At 41.8% G+C, this 21,675-nt stretch overlaps 1 protein-coding gene across 1 annotated transcript; it reads right to left on the bottom strand.

Moving 5' to 3' along the window:
• Positions 1-318: 318 nt before the first annotated feature.
• Positions 319-20,704, bottom strand: MRPL3 (mitochondrial ribosomal protein L3). Its single transcript, XM_081164882.1, has 10 exons — positions 20,577-20,704; positions 16,812-16,993; positions 15,429-15,520; positions 14,466-14,564; positions 8,659-8,758; positions 8,126-8,186; positions 5,371-5,479; positions 4,821-4,898; positions 4,144-4,221; positions 319-1,499 (listed from the first exon to the last, which is right to left on the bottom strand). The coding sequence occupies exons 1-10, from the start codon at positions 20,645-20,647 to the stop codon at positions 1,350-1,352; spliced, it is 1,020 nt and encodes a 339-aa protein (XP_081021008.1). The 5' UTR covers positions 20,648-20,704; the 3' UTR covers positions 319-1,349.
• Positions 20,705-21,675: the final 971 nt, after the last annotated feature.

Genomic DNA, 21,675 nt, shown 5'->3' with positions numbered 1-21,675 from the left:
TAATTAACACTAATATTCCAAAATAACAATGGCATCAAACGATATGGGGGGGGGTTTCTTCATTTTAGATTAATAGATTAGGAATATTCTTTCAAAACATAATTTGTATTTAATATGTGGGATTTAAAATGTTTTTTTAAAAAAATTAAAATCTCATCATGCTTATAAACAAGCAATTATTTTTTTAAATAAGATAGAGGACCTCATGTGAAATAATTAGTTACTAACTTGCATTAAAAACGTGCACTTTGATAGGAAATGATAACGGTGGTTGATATGGTATTGTGTCTCAGTGAAAAGGCACAGCACAACTCCAAATCAAAGTAGACAGCTTGGACATTTATTAATGTGACAGATTTGGGAGTTAGAGATGAGCACTGATGGAGAACAATTGCTTTCTCTCGTATGAGTGCAATCTTCAGGTAATTGAGGGTAGCCAGGATTGCCATCTGAAGCACTTAAGAGTGAACTGCAAACAGGCAAACTTGACAACTGTTGTTGTTTTTTTAACTAACTCTTCCCCTGCTCCTGTTGCTAGGGGACATCAGAAGACGGGAATTGCTCACAAGATTGTGTTAAGTTCCTGAAAACACAGAGCACCATATATACTTCAGTCTGAACTGGGAGAAATTAGAAAGAAATTCTTTATCCCTCTTATTCATTGCACCCATGTTGTTGAATATGCAAAGATCCCTGGCTTTGTTTATGTAGATGTATGTGAACAGCAGACACTGGATCTGCCTTCTCTGTGGGTTTCCCTTCAGCAACTCTTGACAGCCGATGCAAATACAGATGTGCCATTAAAAAAAGCGACTCGTCTTGCTGGCTGTCAGATCTGCTGTAGTAGGGACAGCCAAGGAAGCCACCACTGGGAGTGTGGGGCTTTCTACGATGTAGGTGACAAGGTCTCTTGAAGCACACATAGCCTGTGTGTCTCCAAACTGCTCATGCACAGGGCAGAATGAACTTAAAAAGTGGTATTTTTCATATTAAAGCAATTAACAACAGCCAATTTTCTGCTTAAGAAAGGAAAAAACCAGACACACGTATCTGTTTCATAACATGATAGAGGTAAATATTACACTAAATATAAACACACACACGTATTATCAGTATGGAAGGTTTTGAGTTATTTTTTGAAAGTGTCAATCAGCCGTGTCACTGTTTCTTTGCTTATCATCCTTTGGCATCTGTTGCGATGAAGAAAACTCTTAACAAAAATTGTTGTCCAGAGTCATGTGGGCAGGTTGGTGCCAGATGATACCTTTTCGGGGGAAGATTTTCCTGCTTTGCGTCTTCGGACCGACATTTTTGATGGGAAGCCTGCCTGCACCTCAGGATGTCAATAGTTAAGTGAATGTTATGGAGGGCTCAGTGAACTGAAAAATGTCCTCATCAAACAACTCATCAGACAGCTGCTCTTCGCCATCAGCGAAATAAGTTGGGAATGGTAAATTCTTGCTGTCATCTTTGTAAGCTGGTAGAGCCGAATCCTTGACCTAAAACACAACAAGCGCAAGAGGGGTTGATAATGAAAAGTGGGCAAAAATTCACTTAGGATTCAAAACACAAAGCTATTGCTCAGAGCACCAGTTGGACTAACTAGATAAGGAAAGTGTAATATGAGATGAGAACTTGGGAGGAAAGAAGTTTGTCATTAGACATAATGTGACAGAGAGGACAAGAAAAGAAAGATCAGAGAGGTAGTTGTAGAGATGTGAAAGCCTGGGGGGAAAACCTTGGAGTCGGGGCAAAACCATTTTTTTATCATTTTTCCTCCTAATAGAATTTTTTTTTTGAGAGCACAGAAGAAAAAAAGTCTCCTATGAAACATTTCATCTTTTATACAGAGCTAATTATTTAGATTGTTTTAAGACAACCTATAGCATTAAAGAATGACACTCAAATGATCTGCGGTAATCTGCAAATGTGGCCACTTCACTGCTCTTCATGGATGATTCATGAGCAGGTTAAAGAACATTGATCCTTATATGGATGACCAGAGGACTCCCACTTCTCAGTTTCCCCCACTGTGAGAAGTGTCCATCTATTACTATACTCTGCTTCCTGTTCTATAACTAGATATCAACCCATAAGACGAGCTCATCTCATGGTTATTAAATTAATGTGCTCCAGAGGCATGAGCACATACAACAGAGTCTCTCTCTTGCTGTCCTTTAAGAGACAATTGGGGGAAACACTGATGAGTGGGTGCCTTGTAGGGTCTTTTATTTGTTGTGTGTCACGGGGGGAAATGAGCCTGGTTATCCTTTGGAAAAATGAATCTGGGGAGGGGCTCAGCTTTCCCACAATGTGTTTAATCGTGAAATGGTCAGCCTGGCTACAAGTACAAATGTTACCAATTCCTTTGATTTAATATCTGCATTAATGTCAACCAAAATAGATAATAAAGTATTGACAAAATGTGTGTATGTATGCCAACACCATCAGTATTTCCAGGTAGACACGCACAAAGATACTTGTTTTGCCATGCTCCTTGTTCTTTCTAAATTACAGCTTTATCTTTAAAAAAATTAAAAAATAAAACAACAAACTAAAAAAGATCACACAGCAGGTATGTGTTTAGAAATGGGGCATAGGTATTCAACTGTTTAAAATGGGTTTTGGGTCACGGTTTTGCAAAACAGTAAATTAATGCCTTGTAGAAGCCTAGGGAAATGTACATACAAGACACTGTGCTAGTGACAGCAGAGGTCTCAAGTTTGAACAGCTACAGCTCAGCAGAACATAATCCGCAAAAATTGCTTGAGCATGTAGCAAGCTTAATGCTTAGAAGTAGGGTGAAGTCACAGACCACTTTGCAGTTTAGCAGAGCTCCAGGCTGAATCAGTACTTTGCATGAACAGTAACAAGATGCAAGACACTTACGTAGCAAAAAAAAGTACCTTTTCCCAAAGTGAGCAAGACTGGAATCTTTTTGCCTCAGTAAAAATGTTAGATATCAAAGGGCTAGGGACACTGAATGCTGCAAGACTTCTTTGCTCTCAACTGCTCCTAGGCTAAGGGTCATGGAGGAAAAAGCACCCTGCAAGAGTGAAGAAACTGTCCCACGTGAGTTTGTGTATCCACCATTTCCCAAACCTATGGGCTTACATTAATTTCCTTGTTTTAATTAGAAAACGTGCTTTAGATTTTTTTTTTGGGGGGGGGGGAATATGCCCCAATTACATTCTGAGCATAGTCAAAATTATATGCACCACAATTTCCCGTCAAATTAGGTTACAACAGCCAGAGGCAGCACAGTCTGCAATGAAGTCCAGCATTTCCATAGCATATATCCTACATGATGAGCTCAGGTGAAGCTCCTAGTAGGAAAGATAGATGAAAAAACTCGGCCTTTAGCATGAGTGATCATGATGAAAATTGAGCATAACAAACTGTAGGACAGGGGCAAAATGGCACACTATTACTCTTAATATTTTTATTCTTCTTAATCTGGCAATCGCCCCCAGAGCACGATTTCTGTTCTCATCCTGAAGCAAAGTTCTTAACCTGAGGTACTATTTCTGGGTTAGCGAAGTTTGCAACCTGAAGTGTATGTAACCCGAGGTACCACTGTAATATCATACAGCCACATTTACTTTAAGGAATCAGCACCCAGCACCATATTATTCAATGCTGTGAAATTTGATTTCAGAAGAAAATCAAATTTCTATTTTTTTTCTAGCCCGTACCACAGTACCAAATTAAAAATGATAATGTAAAAAGAGAGAGAGAGAGAGAGCTATCCTGCTTGTTAACAGGCTGCTTTGCAAAGGTCTTACCTGACCAACCACTGAAACATCACTTTGTATTCTTCTGTGACAGCTTTCAATGCTTGCCAGTATCCATTCACAATGTAAGGAGCTTTTTTTGCAATTTAAAAAGAGTTCATTGCCCAACCTGACACCTTCCAGATGTTCTGGACTACAACATCCATCACCTCTAGCCAGTATGGCCACTTGTCGGGAATGATGGGAACGGAAGTCCAAAACATCTGGAAGGCACCAGCTTGGGGAAAAAAGCACAACACATTGATGCACATGGCACAAGGTGGAAGAAACAATAAAATCAAGGCTGACCAAAGCAGTCATTGAATTCACTGTGTTGGCACATTATCCAACAGTTCGAAGCCAAACTTACCTTTACTAAACAGTTTTTATGACCTGGAACACAACCGTGTACATAAATGATATTGTGCTTCACACTGATCCGCCACACCTGAAAGATTAAAACGACCAAATTGAAACCAAAACATTCTGTGGTGGTTTTAAAAATTACTTGCTGTGCTAACTGCAGTGTTTTTCTGCAGACTTTCATATCTTGTGGGGAAAAGAAAATACAGTTCCAGATCCTCTTTACATAGCAACAGAACAGCACCATCAGCATTCCCAGACAAACTGTGCCTCACTTGTCAAGCAGGCCGGGCTGCACTGAGTACTGAAGAGGCACTTTGGTACTTTGACTTGCGCCTCGACAGTGGCAGGGTCACCACCTCCAGCAATTTCAAGTCCCCTTTCCCCAGCTCCATCAGTGGCCAGTACAGGTCAGGGAAGTCCTCTTTCTCCCCCTGCCCTGAAGCAATGCTGTTGTCAGCAGGCAAGCAAGAGGGAGAGTGGGAGGAAAGGCCCTTATTCCACCTCCATGCTAACAGCAGTGGTCGTCTCCTCATGCCTTTGTGGGTTTGCCTCTTTGATACTTAAGAAGAAAACGTGATGCTTGCTATTACATGAGGGTGATTATGCACTAGGAAGCTACTTTATCAAAGGGGCAAATAAAGGACACGCACCTCACCTTTATTGCACATTCATAAGCCTCACCTTTAGTCCCACCGTTGTTCTGAAGACGTTTCCCATCCGCCCTGGCATTTTCTTTCCCTTGAAAACCTTTGCAACCTTCTGTCTCAAAAATACGAAATACAAATTAGGCATCAACCATGGAAGTGCTTTTATATGGCATGTGAACAAGAGTAAAATAACATAAAATAACATTCAAAACCAAAGCAGGTATTGTGTTAACAACATGCCATAAGTACTAGTTAAAAAACACATCTTGACACCTATGCACATTTACGTCTAAGTTTTATGGACTTGTGTCACGCTCACTATGTAGGATCCCAATAAACTGTTCAACGTAGAGAGCTCATTGTTTAATGAAATGTCTACATTCACTAGAAGAAACTTTTTCTAAACACTTGTCTTTTTGTAATGACAAAGTCATAGTAACTCAGTTAGGGAAGTTTTTAATGTGTGACATTTTGATGTATTTTTAATCTTTGTTGGAAGCCGCCCAGAGTGGCTGGGGAAACCCAGCCAGATGGGCGGGGTACAAATAATAAATTATTATAATATTTTTATTAAAAATACTTACGCTATTGGAAATGGCTCCAGGGCGCCTGTGTGTTTTAGTCTGGCCATGGGAAGCAGGCTGACCTTTAAAACCCCATCTTCTCATGACTCCTTGGAAGCCTTTGCCAAGTCTAAAGCAGATAAGGCCAAGTCAAATCAGTTTTGAAATAACCCACTTGAAAAAGGTAATTTCCCCAATACATGGATTGCAGTTTCAGTACAAGGCACTTATAGAATGCTGTTCAAAAATGCCTCTGTATGGCAGATAGAAAGGCGCATGCGTCCTTTGCAGACTTCCCTGGGAGTAAGTCACCCTTGCAAAGAAGCCCCCTCTCGCCACAAAGATCCAAGATTGCAGGCAGATGGCAGAGGACGGATGGGAAGCTGCAATTCTATGCTGTGTGTGGAGGAGGGAACTTCTTTCTCCATCAGTCCACTTGGTTTCAATGGTTCTTGCAGAGAAGGAACACAGCACTTCCTTTCTCCTCAGCCAGCTCACTCTCCCACCTGCATTTAACTCCTGGCCACCTATGACAACCAGACTAGTGCTTAAATACAAAGTTGATGTAAGCCACATAGAACAAGACTTGCTTGCAATGTTAAAGCATGGAATCTACTTCAGGAGGATCCCGCATGCAAGTCCCAGTAGGCCAGATCACCTTTTGCAGCCTCCCAGTGAAGTAAAAGCAGAACCACAATAGAACAGCGTCCACGGTCCTTTAAATCAGCTTGAAAGGACATCTTAGTGGATGATACTGAAAGCCACTGAAGGTTCTCAGCAGAATCAAAGGGTCCACACACTGCTATTGTGCAGCAGATGTCAACCAGTGATCAACAAATGAAACTCATCTCTCCAAAATCCAAGGCAGGCCTCAATCAAGCCTTTGCCAGCATGACCAGTGATGATAAGGAGTTGAAGGCATCACGTTGACTACCCCTGGCCTGGAAACTTTGAATTTTCTATAATGGAGTTAAGATCAGAACAGACGCAGGATGGTTTTGGAAAGGAGTATTTTGCAAAAGAAAAATGTGATAGTGGGCCATTGAGGATTCCAAACCTTCCAACTGAAAAACTCTTTAACTACCCAGACTAAGCAATATACTAGGTTGGATGCAGACTAAGTTAGAGTTCAGTCCCACAGGTCTCAGTGGGGCAGGTTAGATATAAGTAACTTAAATTCAACTTTTACAGTGGTAGTAAAATGTAACAAACAATCTCAATTGATTTAATCTTAATCCAACCCATTGTTTAGAGTATGTACTCCTTTCTCCCAAGATGGGTGCAATTAATAAAATTATGTTGCCAAAACGACATTTTCTTGAGTATAAATCAATTTGCTTTAGAGGTATAGGAAATATTCAAATACAGAAAAAAGGCAAAGTTGCCTATAAAACATTTCTTTAGTTGTCAGCATAATTACCTATCATTACAGAAATATCTTATGTACATATTTCAACAGCATTTGTTTTAAGCAAAGTAGAACAGCACAAACATGTTTATTTAACCTGTAATTTTCAGACTGCTGCTCAATGGTCTATTAAGATAGAAGGTATGCAGCTGCATTTGGGCTTTAGAATTAAAAAATGATCACTTCTGCAAGTTAGCAGAAAGCAGTTTTCAATAGGTTATACCATATAAGGCATTGTCTTTCAAGAGCTTCTTGTATGGAAAACGTTAAGGACTTTCAACACAATCATATGGAGGTTTATTCAGAAGCAAATTCCAGTTCTTGTTCTTAATTTAATTTATTACTTATTCACTTTAAGGTCCCAGGGAGCGTGATAACAATTTAACATATAACATTAAAATAGTTTGTTGTTTTGTTTTTGTTTTTTTAAAAAATACAATTACAAAAATTATTGAGAGTCCTGAAAATAGACATTTCAGCATTCAACAAAAACTATAATGAAATTGCCAGAGGAAGAAGGTAGTCGAGTTTTGAAATGTTTGATTTACTGTTAAACTACTACTGAAATGTATATAAATGAAAATAATAAATAAAATTATTATTTTTTAAAGAGGAATGTTTCCTTGCAAGAGATTCATGAACTGCAGGAAGCAAACTTCAAAGAAGACAGCTCTGTCAACTTTAATCAACTGGCATAATCCCTGGTGTCGTAAGACCAAGTGTCCACTTAAACATTTCATCTGGATGGTCTGTTTTTATTTCATTCTTGCTTTTAAAAGAAATACCATGAATTATCCTCACAGCCAAAAATAGTCCTTTCCAAGGGATAAAAATCGAAAAGCAATTTCATCACAACCATTTGTGTGTGTGTGTGTGTGCGTGTGCGCAGCCACACTCAGGGAGCAGTTTTTCTTTTTCTGCCTGATTCAGGCACAAGCTCCAAGTATACCACAAAAGAAAAATTCCAGTGGCTTTGGAAAACATTTCCCTCGTTTTATTTTATTTCTCTGGCTTATTAATACCTTTTGTTTTAATATTTTATTGTAAATCACTTTGTGCATTTGCCTTCAAAGTCTAATACAGTGGTACCTCGGGTTACATACGCTTCAGGTTACAGACTCCGCTAACCCAGAAATAGTGCTTCAGGTTAAGAACTTTGCTTCAGGTTGAGAACAGAAATCGTGCTCCGGCGGTGCGGCAGAAGGAGGCCCCATTAGCTAACGTGGTGCTTCAGGTTAGGAATAGTTTCAGGTTAAGAACAGACCTCTCGAATGAATTAAATACTTAACCCGAGGTACCACTGCAACTATCAAAAATAAAGTGGTTAAAAACATCCTAGTGCATAAATAGCAACAGGAGGAAACTTACGTTTTTGCAGTGACATCCACATATTGTCCAGGACGGAAGTGAGCAGCATACAGGGGAGTACCTGGTGGGGAAGGAAGGTAATCAAGTAAACCTATTATCATTATTCTTATTTGTTTGTACAAAGTCCAAGGCATATCAGGCATTTCTGGAGTGCTGCGATGGGCCCTGAGTGATCCACGTCATGCAATGGTGAAGGTTGTAATTTTTAGCAATTCCCTTTGTTCCTGCAGGGGGAGGCATCAAAAATTGCCTCCCTCCATGTTTCCCCTGATTGGAATACCTTCCACAAAACAAAACAAAAATATATTTATCTCTAAGAATGCTTTTAAAAAAGGTAGCAGCCATTTCAGATAACACGACTTTCTGTGTGGGAAATGTATAGTTATAATATTGGACTTTTTACATACATAGGATTTGCTCCATTTTACCATAGGACTTCAAAACCTTGTCAGTTCTGCACAATGGCTCTGATCTACCAAGAGAAAGTATTGTGCAAAATTATATTCCGCGGTTCTTCATTCTGCCTAGATTACCTGGCTTAATGAGGGCATTCTCAGACACTCTAAACGTTGAAATCTTCTCCTTTGGCGGGATGCCAACAGTTCTGCACAACTCCATCATAGCTCTCCCTTTCTGTAAGAAACGCAACCAGTAACAATGAGAGAAATATTAAGAAATTAGATTGAAAATCCTCGAACACTTCAAACAATTTAAAATATATGCTAATTGTGTGGTTTTAAGGACTAGTTTCTTGATAAAATTTAGAGAGTCTTTGTCTCATAATTGTATCACAATGTGTGATCCTATATACAACTGCTCAAAATCTTTAGTTTTAAAGAAGTGTTTGTTATTATTTATTATTAAAATAAAATTATTATTTATTTTATTACAATGCATAATCAAGCATAGGAAAAAAATCATAGAAAGAAACTGGAGCTCAGGATGGCAGATATGTTCTCCAGCTTTCTGCCCCATTTATCCTCACAAAAACTGTGAATTAGGTTAGGAGGAGACACACTGGTTGGCCCAAGGTCAGCCAATGAGCTTTAAGGCTGTGGGGATTTCAAACCAGGTTTCCCTTGTCTAAATCCACCTTTTATTAACTACACAAGACAAAATGTGGCCTTGTTTTGTGATACAGGAATGCCTCTGTGAAAGCCTTAGGCTTGTGTGCTACCCACTCCCCCCCCCCCCCCAGTGCAGCCACAAGGAGTTTGGAAAGCTTTTGCTTCTGTTTTCAACTAAACACAGCTTAGTATTCCGTCTGATCCCAGACAGGCTGTGCTTATTCTAAACTATGCCCTGGTAAAACACAGCAACTTCAAAACCTAGTTTATGCAGCTAGCTATAGTTGAGATTAACTATAATTTAGGGTATTAAAACTGTGGATAGAAACCAAATTTTGAAAAGTGTGCGATTAATAATAACCTAATACCACAAAGTTTTACATGAAGAATAATATTTTAAAATTTGCCGAAGCATGAAGGTTCAATAAAGCATGGACAACCGCAGAGCCAGAATGAAAATGGTGAAAGAACAAAGTCTTGCAAGTTTTTAATTTTAATTCACCATACTAGAGTCTATAATCTTTAGCACAAGGATACTTCATTATTAACCAAACACATAGGAAGCATAGTTTATAAGTGGTTTATAGTGGATTAATTCTGAAATTGCCCTTGAGTCTCTCTCTCTCTCTCAACCTATCAACTAAACAGAAGTAAAATGAATGAAAACTGAAAATGCAAGAAGCCGTATTGCAGAGTGTTGTGCTTTAAATGGATTCCCCTAGAAAGCAATTTACATGACTGACAGGAGCGACACACTTGGATAATCACCATCTGTCAGGTGGTCAGTGTTGTAGAAGTTATCTGCAGTTTTCCTTTTCCCCAATGAAAGTGCCTTCCTGAACTTTCAGAGGAGTTCAAATGACAATTTTAAGGTTATACAGCAGCAAAAATGTGCCCCACCTGAAAACGCCCCCTGCTTATCATTTTGTGTGCAAACTGCATAAAATTGATAAACCTTTATAATACTGTTTTATAGACGAAGGTTAAAATACTTCTTAGTGTCACCTTCCTGAGATTCTCTCACACAGAAATGACTACTATAAAAATAATTAAAATCCGGTCCTAAGAACACGTCATTACAGTAAGCTCCACGATGGTCACTGGAACTTATTTTCAAACAATGCATTTAGGATAGGAGTGTTGAGTTTCTACAATAAAACATAGCTAATTTCTTAGTCAATCCTTTAAAAACTATTATATTTAGATAGCAAATGTATTTGTCATTGGTGTAACAACTTTAAAACATGTAAAAAATTATCCTACAACACATATATACATTAAAAGAATTTATAACCAGTATTTATGGATGCTCTTTTAGAGCAGCAAGTAAAAATAAGGGGAAAGGTCTGAATGAAGATAAAATAAAGTCTTAGTAGAATTAAAATAAATACAGTGGTACCTCTGGTTACGAACGGGATCCGTTCCAGAGGCCCGGCCACATCCCGAAAACTTCATAACCAGAGGTGCCCTTCTGCGCATGCGCTCGGCACAATTGAGCGCTTCCGCGCATGTGCGCACGGCGAAACCCAGAAGTATACACTTCTGGGGTTGCCGCATTAGCAACCTGAGGATTATGTTACCCGAAGGTCCACTGTAATAATAATTAAAGAAATGAAAAGATAGCCACTAGAGGCAAAAGCTTTTTAGGTTGTCTCCACGTATCTGATTCCAGCTTTCTATAACATCTAACACAAGAAAGAACATTTCATCAAGACATTTGACAGGCTCAGGTAATCCTTTCAATTTCTGGAATTATTTTATTGACTATATTAAGTGTACTTAAAAATGACAGGATGCTTTAACTTATGTGTGCAGTTCACAAACATGTAAGATTTACCCAATGAGCTAGGGCATGAAACATCTATGTCCCAGTTATACTATAAACTTAGATGCACTTAGCTTTTGTAAATTTAAAGGCATAGTTTATCTCTAGACCTTGCAACAAGCAGCTGGATGCTCTAGGCATCAAAGGCATCTCCCTGCAGGAATATATCTCCTGCATATTCAGTCATTTCCAGAAGCTGTTACAGGACAGCAGTTTAGAATCTTCTGCCCACAATAAATTATTGATCTTTCAGGGTAGATACAGTGAAATGCTAATATCTGCAAGAGGCAGAGTTTTGATTCTGCATTGTAGAGCATGCTGAATGGGGACGATAGATCACAAATTATACATTGTGAGACTGGGTATGGCTGGCTGTTGCTGTTTCCTCTGAGTACCAATTAATCAAATATACTACAGTATACACATACTCTATGATTCCACACATATTATTTGAAAATTAATAACTCAATTCCAAGTTAAGGCCTTGTGAGGCTTTAACCCATCTCATAATCACACACACACACACACACACACACACACACACACAAAACAACCATTGTTGTTGAAACTTTTTACATCAATAATAAGATGGAAATTAACTTTCTATAAAACAAAAGCATTTACCGTATTTTTCGCTCTATAACACGCACCCGACCATAACACGCATGTAGTTTTTAGAGGAGGAAAACAAGAAAAAAAAATATTCTAAACGAAACAGTGGATGTATGATTTTTGTGGTTCATGCTGTGGCCACAGACATGTGATCTGACAGTGAGTTTGGAGTAGCCCAATGCAAAAATCCTGAGGATCCATGCTTTGTAACCACATTTTTGCACCACTGCGGCCCCAGGCAACAGTGGGTGCGTGATTTTTTTGGTGCAAGATGTAGCCATGGACATGTTATGTGATCTGATGGTGAATTTGGGGTGACCCAGTGCAAAAATCCTGAGGATCCATGTGGATCCGTGCTTTGTAACCATGTTTTAAGTGGGGAGGGAAGGAAAAGCACTCAAGGGACAAGGAGCACACGTGGGGTGTGTGGAGAAGGATGCTGCTAATAATGAAGAAGAGGGGTTTAAGGGGAGAAGGCTCCTCTCCTCTCCCACTTTGCTCCTTTAAAGCAAGCAGGCTCTGCTTTTCTCCCTCCTCCCCACTCATCCCCGGCTTAGCGAGCTGAAAAACTTTGCTGCTATTTAGCGAGCTGAGTGGGGAGGAGAGAGGGACAGAGAGCCTGCTTGCTTTAAAGGAACCAACCGGACAGGAGCTGCTTACACTCGTGTAAGCGGCTCCTGTCCTCTCCCGCTTTGCTCCTTTAAAGAAGCAGGCTCTCTGTCCCTCTCTCCTCCCCACTCAGCGGCTCTTCTCCCGCTTTGCTGTTTCAAAGTGAGCCACGGAGGAGGGAAGGAAGGCGAACCATGGATCCTCTGCTCACGACTGCAACAGATCCCCCCCGCCACCCGTAGGCATTCCCTCCATAACACGCACAGACATTTCCCCTTACTTTCTAGGAGGAAAAAAGTGAGTGTTATGGTGCAAAAAAATACGGTAATTCTGTTTCCAAATTGGAGCAAGTTTACACCTGAAGAGCTGAAGGTTTATTTCCACATATGCCCATTTTCAAAGGAATCAATGAACACTAAAGAGATCTATAAAACCTAGATATTGATTAAACTAGAGATTCAAATTTGTAAATGAGAACAGTTGCTAAAAATGAGGCAAAAAAAAAGCTTAATAACAATTAACAGAAAATATGGTAGATTTACTCATTGATAGAGCACTTTCTTATATCCCACACAACATTTTCTCTGGGCATCACATGAGACCCATCTGCTATAACAGCGGACTAAATAGTAACAGCAATCATCATCTTCATCCCAGCGATGTTATCCTTAAAATGCTTTGCAAACAAGTCATAGCAAGCTACCGCTGGTTCAGTCACCTACTTTGGGCCAGAGTGTAAAAGACCCCACACTACCTGGAAAAGCTTTGCCGGATGCCACCAAAAAGAATGGGGGAACGAAAAGTATGCCTTCTTTGCTGCCTTCATTGCTACTCGGTACTGCCTGTGCCGTGTGCCCCTTACCTGGCCTGTTCCACCTGCCAAACCACATCCTCCTACTCTGAACCACAGTGATTGGGAGCCTCCTTGCTCTCCCAGCTCCTCCCCTCCCTCAATAAAAACAAACAACAACAATAACTAAAACCCCACACAAATTAAAAACGGTGGAAACAATGAATGGTTCCATGCATGGTCTATGTCTCACTACAGATGCTCTAGACTGGCACATATCTGCTGGAATAGTTATTTACATCCATCGTGTATGTTTTGGTATAAAGGGTGACTTGGATTTTTTTCCCCACAGGAAGGTAGCATGCTTGCTTTCTTAAAAAAGGAAATAAAAATTATTAAAAGGAGGCTGAACAGGGTGGGGGAGAATTATTCCCCCTCCATCTTTGGCAGTCCCCCCCCTCCTCTCAAGCTAATGATGATGATGATGCCTCCCTAGAAACCAAAGCCTTCTGTCTCAATTAGCCCTGTGTTTCTGTCCAAGGTTAAGTGGGAATGAATCTGCGTAGGAGCTAAAAAGCCAAGGCCTGCACATGCACACGCATGTGGGAAGAAAAGGAAGCAGAGAATTGGAGAATACATAGTACACCTAAATGAAGGGGGAAATGTTGCAATCAGGAGGGGAGAGGCCAGAAGGAGGACATGCTGTGCCTCCTTTTTCCCCTTTCCAACTGCGTGTTTAAACAGCACCCAGCAGGACTAAATCCTCCACCCACCTCCACAATGCGGGTATTCCTTTAGGTACTCAGGCCTGAAGACATTAAGGGATTTACAGGTCAGCACCAACACTTTTAATTGTGCCCGGAAATTGAAATCTTTTAGGAACAGTGTTATATGGTCCCAGCAGCCACTCACAGCCATCAGTCTGGCAGCCGCATTCTGGATTAGTTGTAGTTTCCTTCAAAGGCAGTCCCACATTAAGCACGTTGCAGTAGTCCAAGCGGGAGATAACCAGAGCATGTACCACTCTGGCAAGACAAGGCACAGGCTGCGAGGGTCTCAGCTGGTATAGCAGATGGAGCTGGTAGACAACCTTGACATAGAATTGACCTGTGCCTCCATGGACAGCTGAGAGTCCATAATGACTCCCAGGCTGCACACTTGGTCTTTTAGGGGCACAGTTACCCCATTCAGGACCAGGGAATCCTCCTTCCCATGTCCCCCATGCAAAAATCCTCTGCCTTCAGAGAATGGTAAAGAGTAGGGAGAAATCACATTTTCAAGAAATGACAGCAAACAGTGATGCATGCGAGCATTTTTTTAAAAAATTAAAAAGGCAGACTTTTAACTATAGAGGCACACCACACACCAAAATGCACTCTATAGAAGAAGTTGATGAAAACTGATACTCTGTCACAAAAAGCAACACAGTAGACTTACATAAAACTGTGAAACATTTCTTCCTCCAACAAGCAGAAAGGGATCTTTTCCGCCCATTTCTTCCTTCGGTATATGCTTTAATACATGGCAGTCTCTAACCTTCAAGGAAAAAGAGCCAACACAGAATGGTAAAAGTAATCTCAAAACCCGTATACATATTTTGTTGAATAATAACATCCTCATCACCATTTGTTTATTAGAGTCAACAGACCAGGAATGTATCCAAACTACACCAAAATCTTAAATAAAGGACAAATATAAAAAGTGTAACATCGTTATATAAATAATCTAATAGGGATTTGTTAATTCAACCTCAGGTAACCCTTCCAGCTTCAAGTGCTTAATTTCCTTCTTATACAAACAACAATGAATCAGATGCTGTACACAGTGCAGTACTGCAACCTTTAACCTTTATAAAGGGGAACTGAAAGTCAGCGTTTATTTTTATAATTTATACCCAAGCTTTCACCGTGAATGGCCTCAAGGTAGCTAGCAACATAGTAAACTATAATTTTAAAACCAACAACAAGATAAAGATACAGCACAGCCAACAGTTTAGAAGAATAAACATGAATAAGGACACCTTTCTATAATGTCCAGTTCCGGAGAACTGCATTAACTGCTGATGTGCACTTGTATCTGCAAGTAATGTCAGGCTATTGTTCATGGGGTGAGGGGGACAGGAGGCAACCAGGTCTGTTTCTTAAGCCGTATTTTGTGTCTGGCTCCACCTCAATACTTATCTTGCATCCAGCTCTGATTATTGGACTTCAGGGTTCTAGCAAAACCAAACAAGAGCCAAAACAGATTTCACAAGCCCGCAAGGGGCACGGGGCAGGGGGCAAGGAAGTTCCATTGTGCTGCTACAACTAATGGAGCTGTTTAGTTAGGATAGTGCCCAGATCCTAAATATGCAATCTAGAAGAACCTATCATGGTTTTTAAAGACTAATATTTGCCTTACCTGAAGTAATGTGACAGGCACTCTTTCACCTTTCTTGGTCCACAATGGCATCATCCCCAACTTTACTGCAATAAGTCCAACTCTTTTAGAACCTGTGTTTAAAAGTGAAAGCAGTCCCTTTAACTATTTAGCCAATGGCAGCCAGGTGCTCCATACAGGTGAGCACATGGAATTTCCTCAAATGTGTGTAGTGGCTGGTGAAAGAGGGACAGAGAACTCTGCTTCCATATTGACTACAAAGAAAGAAGCTTCTAGCTGGGAACTCCTCCCCCCATTTGCCTGCTTTTTACTCATAAGAGGGGTCCATCTTAGGAGTAAAAAGCAAACAAATATTTATTTTTGCATACAGGCTATGTATTTTTGGCAGCTTTGTACCAAAGCCAAGTGAATGAAAGGGACCACGGTTGCAACTTAATACTAAATGACATTTTGCAAGTGTTTCCTAATTGTGGTCCACAGACCACAAGCTTCATTCAGGTGATTCATGGCATGCCTGTGAAAAATGATGGGAGCGTCAGCCACACAGGGCAAGAGCAGTGGCTGAGCCATCATTCTTAGAACGTGGCATTCTGCCCAGAAGGCAGATGGGATGGACTGGAAGTGGCAGGGCAGGGTGCTGTCTATGAAGAAAAAGTTCTGGGAAACTAAGTGTGGACAACACCTGAAAAACAAAGGGTTCAATCAAATCCACTGGAGACCCAATGCCCGAGTACAGAGGATCCCTTTGTGGCATGACAGAGCCCTTTCCCCTGTGTTATGCACATGCAGGTATTCACACAGGCACCACAACAGGGAACAAAAGGATTGTGCATGTATTCCATATTCCCAGCCAGTATAGATTCATTTAGTCAGGGACTACAGATTTGGAACATGTGGTCCTTGGAGGTGGGTAATGAAAAAAGAAAAGGCTATCTGGAATAATAATAATAATAATAATAATAATAATAATAATAATAATAATAATAATAATAATAATTATTATTATTATTATTATTATTATTATTATTATTATTATTATTATTATTATTATTTTACTATTTATACCCCGCCCATCTGGTTGGGTTTCCCCGGCCACTGTGAGTGGCTTACAGCACATATAAAAACATAGTAAAACATTAAAAACTTCCTGATACAGGGCTGCCTAATAATAATAATAATTGATAGGAACTTCCCAATGCTCATAATGGCCTGGCATGCTGAATGTTTACACACATGCGCTGGGTGCAAGGGAAAATAACTCTTACGTCCTACATGTGCTGCTTCCTTAATGGACTAGAATCCAGCTCACTGATTTTAAAAGCATTTGTGTTTTAAGGAATCCAAATACAGGCTCAAGTACTGGACATAGGTTTGCTTTTGCTTCCCAACCTGTCATATACAAACCTGGCTCCCATGGATGCAAAGGCCAGGGTTCATCTTTCAGTGGACAGAGTTTACTGGCTGTTTGAGCTTTGAATTCTTCCGCTGTATACTTCTTAAGGAACTCGAAATTCTCTTTTGAAAGGTGCTCATCCCACCATGTGGAATTGTCAGTAATGTGCCTAGCTGTGACACACCACAGACCACTATCAAACAGAAGATAAAAATGGTTTAGAAAACGAGATATGCACAATTGCCTTTTCCAATTCTCAGTTCTGATACCCAGTTATCTTCAAGGTATTGCCAAGCATAAATAAAGGTAGGCAAAAATAATAATCCCAGACTGGCAAACACCTGCAGCACATGCCCCAAAAGCAAGGACAGGAAGAGAAGGGATCTGATGACTACTATAACAGTTTAAAAGATTCGAACTAAAGAGTTGATTATCAATGTTGAAGGCTCTGGTGGAGATGCCAAACACAGAATTACAAAGCATGTTGAGCAGCCTTGGCAAATAATCATGCTCTCCAGAACATTACACTAACATGTTTCACAAGCATATTAAAGGACAGCAGGATGGGAGTTAACTAGAACTTTTGAATGCCTTATAAGCGCTTTTATGTTAAAATTTTCCAAAGCATGTGGGCTGCGATTCAACTGACATTGCAGAAATGGAAGAATGAAGTGCATTACCCTAACTGTTGTAGGCTGATAATGAAATTGTAAGAAAGGCAGAAAGAATTGATGATGGGAACATATTTAGTAAAGTGGCAAATGGGAAAGCAGCAGACTTACAAAAATATTCAAAGTTCCTTGGAGAGCATTATGCAGCCAATATAATAAGCTAAATCTATGGTGCAATTTCAAGGAGAAACCCTGCTTTATTAAGGTGGACAGGCAGGTTCTCTTTACCTGAGGCAGCAAGCTATACTGTAATAGTTGAAGAACCCTCTTATGTGAAGTGCCCAACTCTACCCCTGTCACCTACAGTTGCCAGAACAATACCTTTTCATTGGCTAACAGAGAAAATGGTCCCAGGCTTAGGGTCATATAAGCAAACCAATGTAGTTGCAAAACACCAACTGATACAATAGCATACATCTTAAGAGTTCCCTTCACACATCACAATTTAACCAAGGAAGGGAATAAAACACGGGTTTCAAAATAAGTATATGCTAGGCCTGAGCGATATATTGATCACAGGATATATTGATACAGGATATACTGATACTGGACTAGTATGTGGGGGCAGACCGCAATGACAGCTTCACTCAGTAGTATATCGCTGGTGAAACCATCACCACTCTTGAGTCTCTCTGCCTCCAGTGCCCAGTGTGCTGAGGGAGAAACAAACTAGCTGAGAGCTGAAAGCAAAGGGACTCAAGTAGCGGCGGTTGAAACCACCATCGCACTCTGCCCTGGCAGAGGGAGAATCAAGATGAATCGGCGAGGTCCTGATACAGCCTTTTCCTTCCTTCACTTCTTTAAACTGCTTGGGCTGAGGAGCACGCTGCTGCCCTTGCCTCAGCCAAGTACAGTGGTACCTCGGGTTACATACGCTTCAGGTTACAGACTCCGCTAACCCAGAAATAGTGCTTCAGGTTAAGAACTTTGCTTCAGGATAAGAACAGAAATCGTGCTCCGGCGGCACAGTGGCAGCAGGAGGCCCCATTAGCTAAAGTGGTGCTTCAGGTTAAGAACAGTTTCAGGTTAAGAACAGACCTCTGGAACGAATTAAGTAAACCCGAGGTACCACTGTAGTTTTATGGAGCCCCTGAACCGATACCAGCTCGCAGAAGCAGGATGGGGGCTCCGTTAAAGTGCTCCCCCTCCCCAACTGAGAGAGCTCCAAGCCCACTATTGCTTGCATGCGAGTAGGATCCGGATCCGGCTGCTCTCAGCTTCCCAGCTGAGAGATCCCTGCCCCCGCTTGCACTGCTTGTGAGTGACAGGGGACTTGGGGCGGGCTCCGCTGAGGGCAGAGGCTCTCTCGCCCCCAGCAGAGCTTGGCCAAGGAGCCCTGAGTCCCCTGCCAGTCATGCACAAGTGACAGGGGATTCAAGGCTGGCTCCGCTGGGGGCAGGAGCATTTCTGCCCCCCGGCTGAGCAGCAGGCTGGGGCCAGCTATATTGGCCGCAGCCTGCGAGGTGCTGGGGTGAAAGCACCTCAGCTCCCACGATGAGAACTATGGCAGTTTCACACAGCATCTTGCCAGCTGGGGCCAACGCAGCTTTTTTCAACATCACAGTATATCGCCAAAGAACTATGTTTGGCTGGCGATACACCACAACCCAGCATCGCCCAACTCTAGTATTGTATATGTTGTCACAAGAGACTTGTTTACGTGTCAGGCTCCTGAAAATCGGTCTGGTTCCCTGCTAGTAGTAATAATAAAAATATTATTATTTGTACTTTGCCCACCTGATTGGGTCACCCCAGTCACCCAGGGCAGTTTCCAACAAATATAAAAACACAGTGGGACATCAACTACTGAAAACTTCCCTATACAGAGTTGCTTTCAGACGTCTTCTAAAAGTTGTATAGCTATTTATCTCCTTGATATCTGATGGGAGGGGCGTTCCACAGGGTGGTCACCACTACTGAGAAGGCCCTCTGCCTGGTTCCCTGTAACCTCACTTCTCACAGTGCAGTGACATATACAATGATACCTCGGGTTAAGTACTTAATTCGTTCCAGAGGTCCGTTCTTAACCTGAAACTGTTCTTAACCTGAAGCACCACTTTACCTAATGGGGCCTCCTACTGCCAGAGTACTATTTCTGTTCTCATCCTGAAGCAAAGTTCTTAACCCGAGGTAATATTTCTGGGTTAGCGGAGTCTGTAACCTGAAGCATATGTAACCCGAGGTACCACTGTATCCTTATTAACATACTGCACAGCTTTTTTCCCTTTCTCCCTTGCCCCAGTAAAACAAAGCAACCACAAAGGCACGGAGCATGGGGCAAGAGAAAAATATTAACCCCACAGCATAGATGTGCGGTGGTTGTGGTATGAAACCACCGTTTGATGCCCTGTCCACAACTTAGAAAAGTAGAGCACCACAAATTACTACAGGTGCACACCATTTCTCTCCCCCTCTCAACATGTTGGGGAGAAAAAAACCCAATATGCACTTTCGGAAAGTGAGTTTCAAGCAGTCTTTCGAAACTCCCATTGTCCTAGGCGCATTTTGCGACAGGGCATTTCATTAGCGCAAGCAGTTTCTGAACTCCTGCACCTAAGATTTCAGATTAAACCTGCAGAGTGGAAGGAAAGGGGGAGCTTTTTCTGCCTCCTCACTTCCAGCTCCTCTCTGAAGACTGGAGAAGAGACCCTCTTGGGAATATTAGGGGGGTGGGAAGGGGAAGGACTGGACCATGTGAAAAAGAAACACAATATTTTAGGTGCAGTTTGTTCATTTTCAGCTTTGTTATATATAAAAAGGCGCGCCTAGACAGTCGACCATAACCCAGGTTCCAAGCGCCCTTTAACTCCCAGCTTTCCTATCTCAAGTTTCCAACACTGGTTCCAAAAAGCTTCAACGAAACTCTCCACATTTCCCCCTTGCCGCGTTTTACAGGCAGAAACCCAACAGGTAAAGCTTGGGTTCCACCCCCCCCAACCCCTGAGTCGTGCGGAGAGGGGAGCCCGCCTTCCCCTGTGGAACTTCTGCCTGAGGGAACGGGAGCCCCTTATTTGGGGTCACGGGGTGGGTGTCTGTGAGGGGGAAACCAGCGCCCGGCGACGGTTGAGAGCAGGGGCGCGCGCACGAACCCCCCCCCCCACGTACCCGCTCCGAATCCCCGCTCCCGAAGCCAGCAGCCGCGAGCCCAACCGACACAGCAGCCCCACGCGCGACATCACGCCCGCCGCGTTCCTCGACGGGGAGTCCGGCGGAAAACCCTCACACACACCTTTCCGCCCGACACGCTCTAGAAACTTAAGTTCCGGCTACACTTGGTTCCTACCAGCCCCGCGCCGGCGCAGAAGGAAGCGGAGCTTTTTTCTAACCTCGAGGCACAGGCAGGCTAAGAAGGGGCGTTGCCTTTTCCCCAAACGAACACCCCGCCTACGTCATGATATATATATATATTTACATAAAGCATAGACAAAACTTCGCCGGAGGGAAGCGGCTGCTTTTGACTTTGGCGGGAAACGGGGAGGAGGCGGCGGGTGCCGCGCCACCTGCCGGCGGGATGCCGCCGTTGCAGGGGCAAATGGCCGCAGATTTATCCCGGGATTCCCATCCGGGCATAAGAGGAGTCTCTCCTCAGATTTGACTCATCCTTTTTTAATTAAACGAAAAAGCCTCCAAGGCGTTGGTGGTCTCAAGTACAATTCTAAAAGCAGTTCTCCTTGTCCCCCACCCCTAAGGATGCTGCTGTTTGGAGGCTGTTGCTGTGCCTCCGCTCCAACAAGTGAGCAACCCAAACTGGAATTCAGGCGGGGAGCAACAAACCCCTTTAACCCTAGAAAATATTCACTTATATATTCATGAGTATGGATATGAAGGGAAATTCTGCTTCTGCACATTACTGTGGCATTCTGGGAAGTCTTGCTTCTTTTCTCTGGCATTCTGGGAAGTCTCGCTTATAAGCTTTTCTCTGCTTCTGTACACACTGTACAACCTGTTCCAAAGACCAAGACATTCCCTCATTTCCCTAGGCTGCTCAGTTCATCTTAAATTCATGAAAAACACTATGACCTGTTCTTAATGCATAGCTGACCACATCTACGGAATTCAATTATTATATTCTTTCATGTTATGATCAATCATTAGTAATTGTTTTAGTCATGCTATATCAATCTTTAGTTATAATTTACCGTATTTTTCGCTCTATAACACGCACCCGACCATAACACGCACATAGTTTTTAGAGGAGGAAAAT

This window comes from Podarcis bocagei (assembly GCF_964188305.1).
Source record: "Podarcis bocagei genome assembly, chromosome: 12".
NCBI classification, from domain to species: Eukaryota; Metazoa; Chordata; class Lepidosauria; order Squamata; family Lacertidae; genus Podarcis; species Podarcis bocagei.
Note: the sequence above shows the minus strand (reverse complement) of the source record. Positions and strands in the feature narration are given on the sequence as shown.

Bases quoted from the DNA above. Each gene is read 5' to 3' on its own strand.
- MRPL3 (XM_081164882.1), bottom strand. From the start codon at position 20,647: ATGTCGCGCGTGGGGCTGCTGTGTCGGTTGGGCTCGCGGCTGCTGGCT. The intron at 14,565-15,428 runs GTAAGGCAAATA...TTTTCCTTGAAG, and splicing joins TGCCTGTCACATTACTTCAG to GTTAGAGACTGCCATGTATT. The intron at 4,222-4,820 runs GTGAGGCTTATG...TTAATCTTTCAG, and splicing joins GAACAACGGTGGGACTAAAG to GTGTGGCGGATCAGTGTGAA.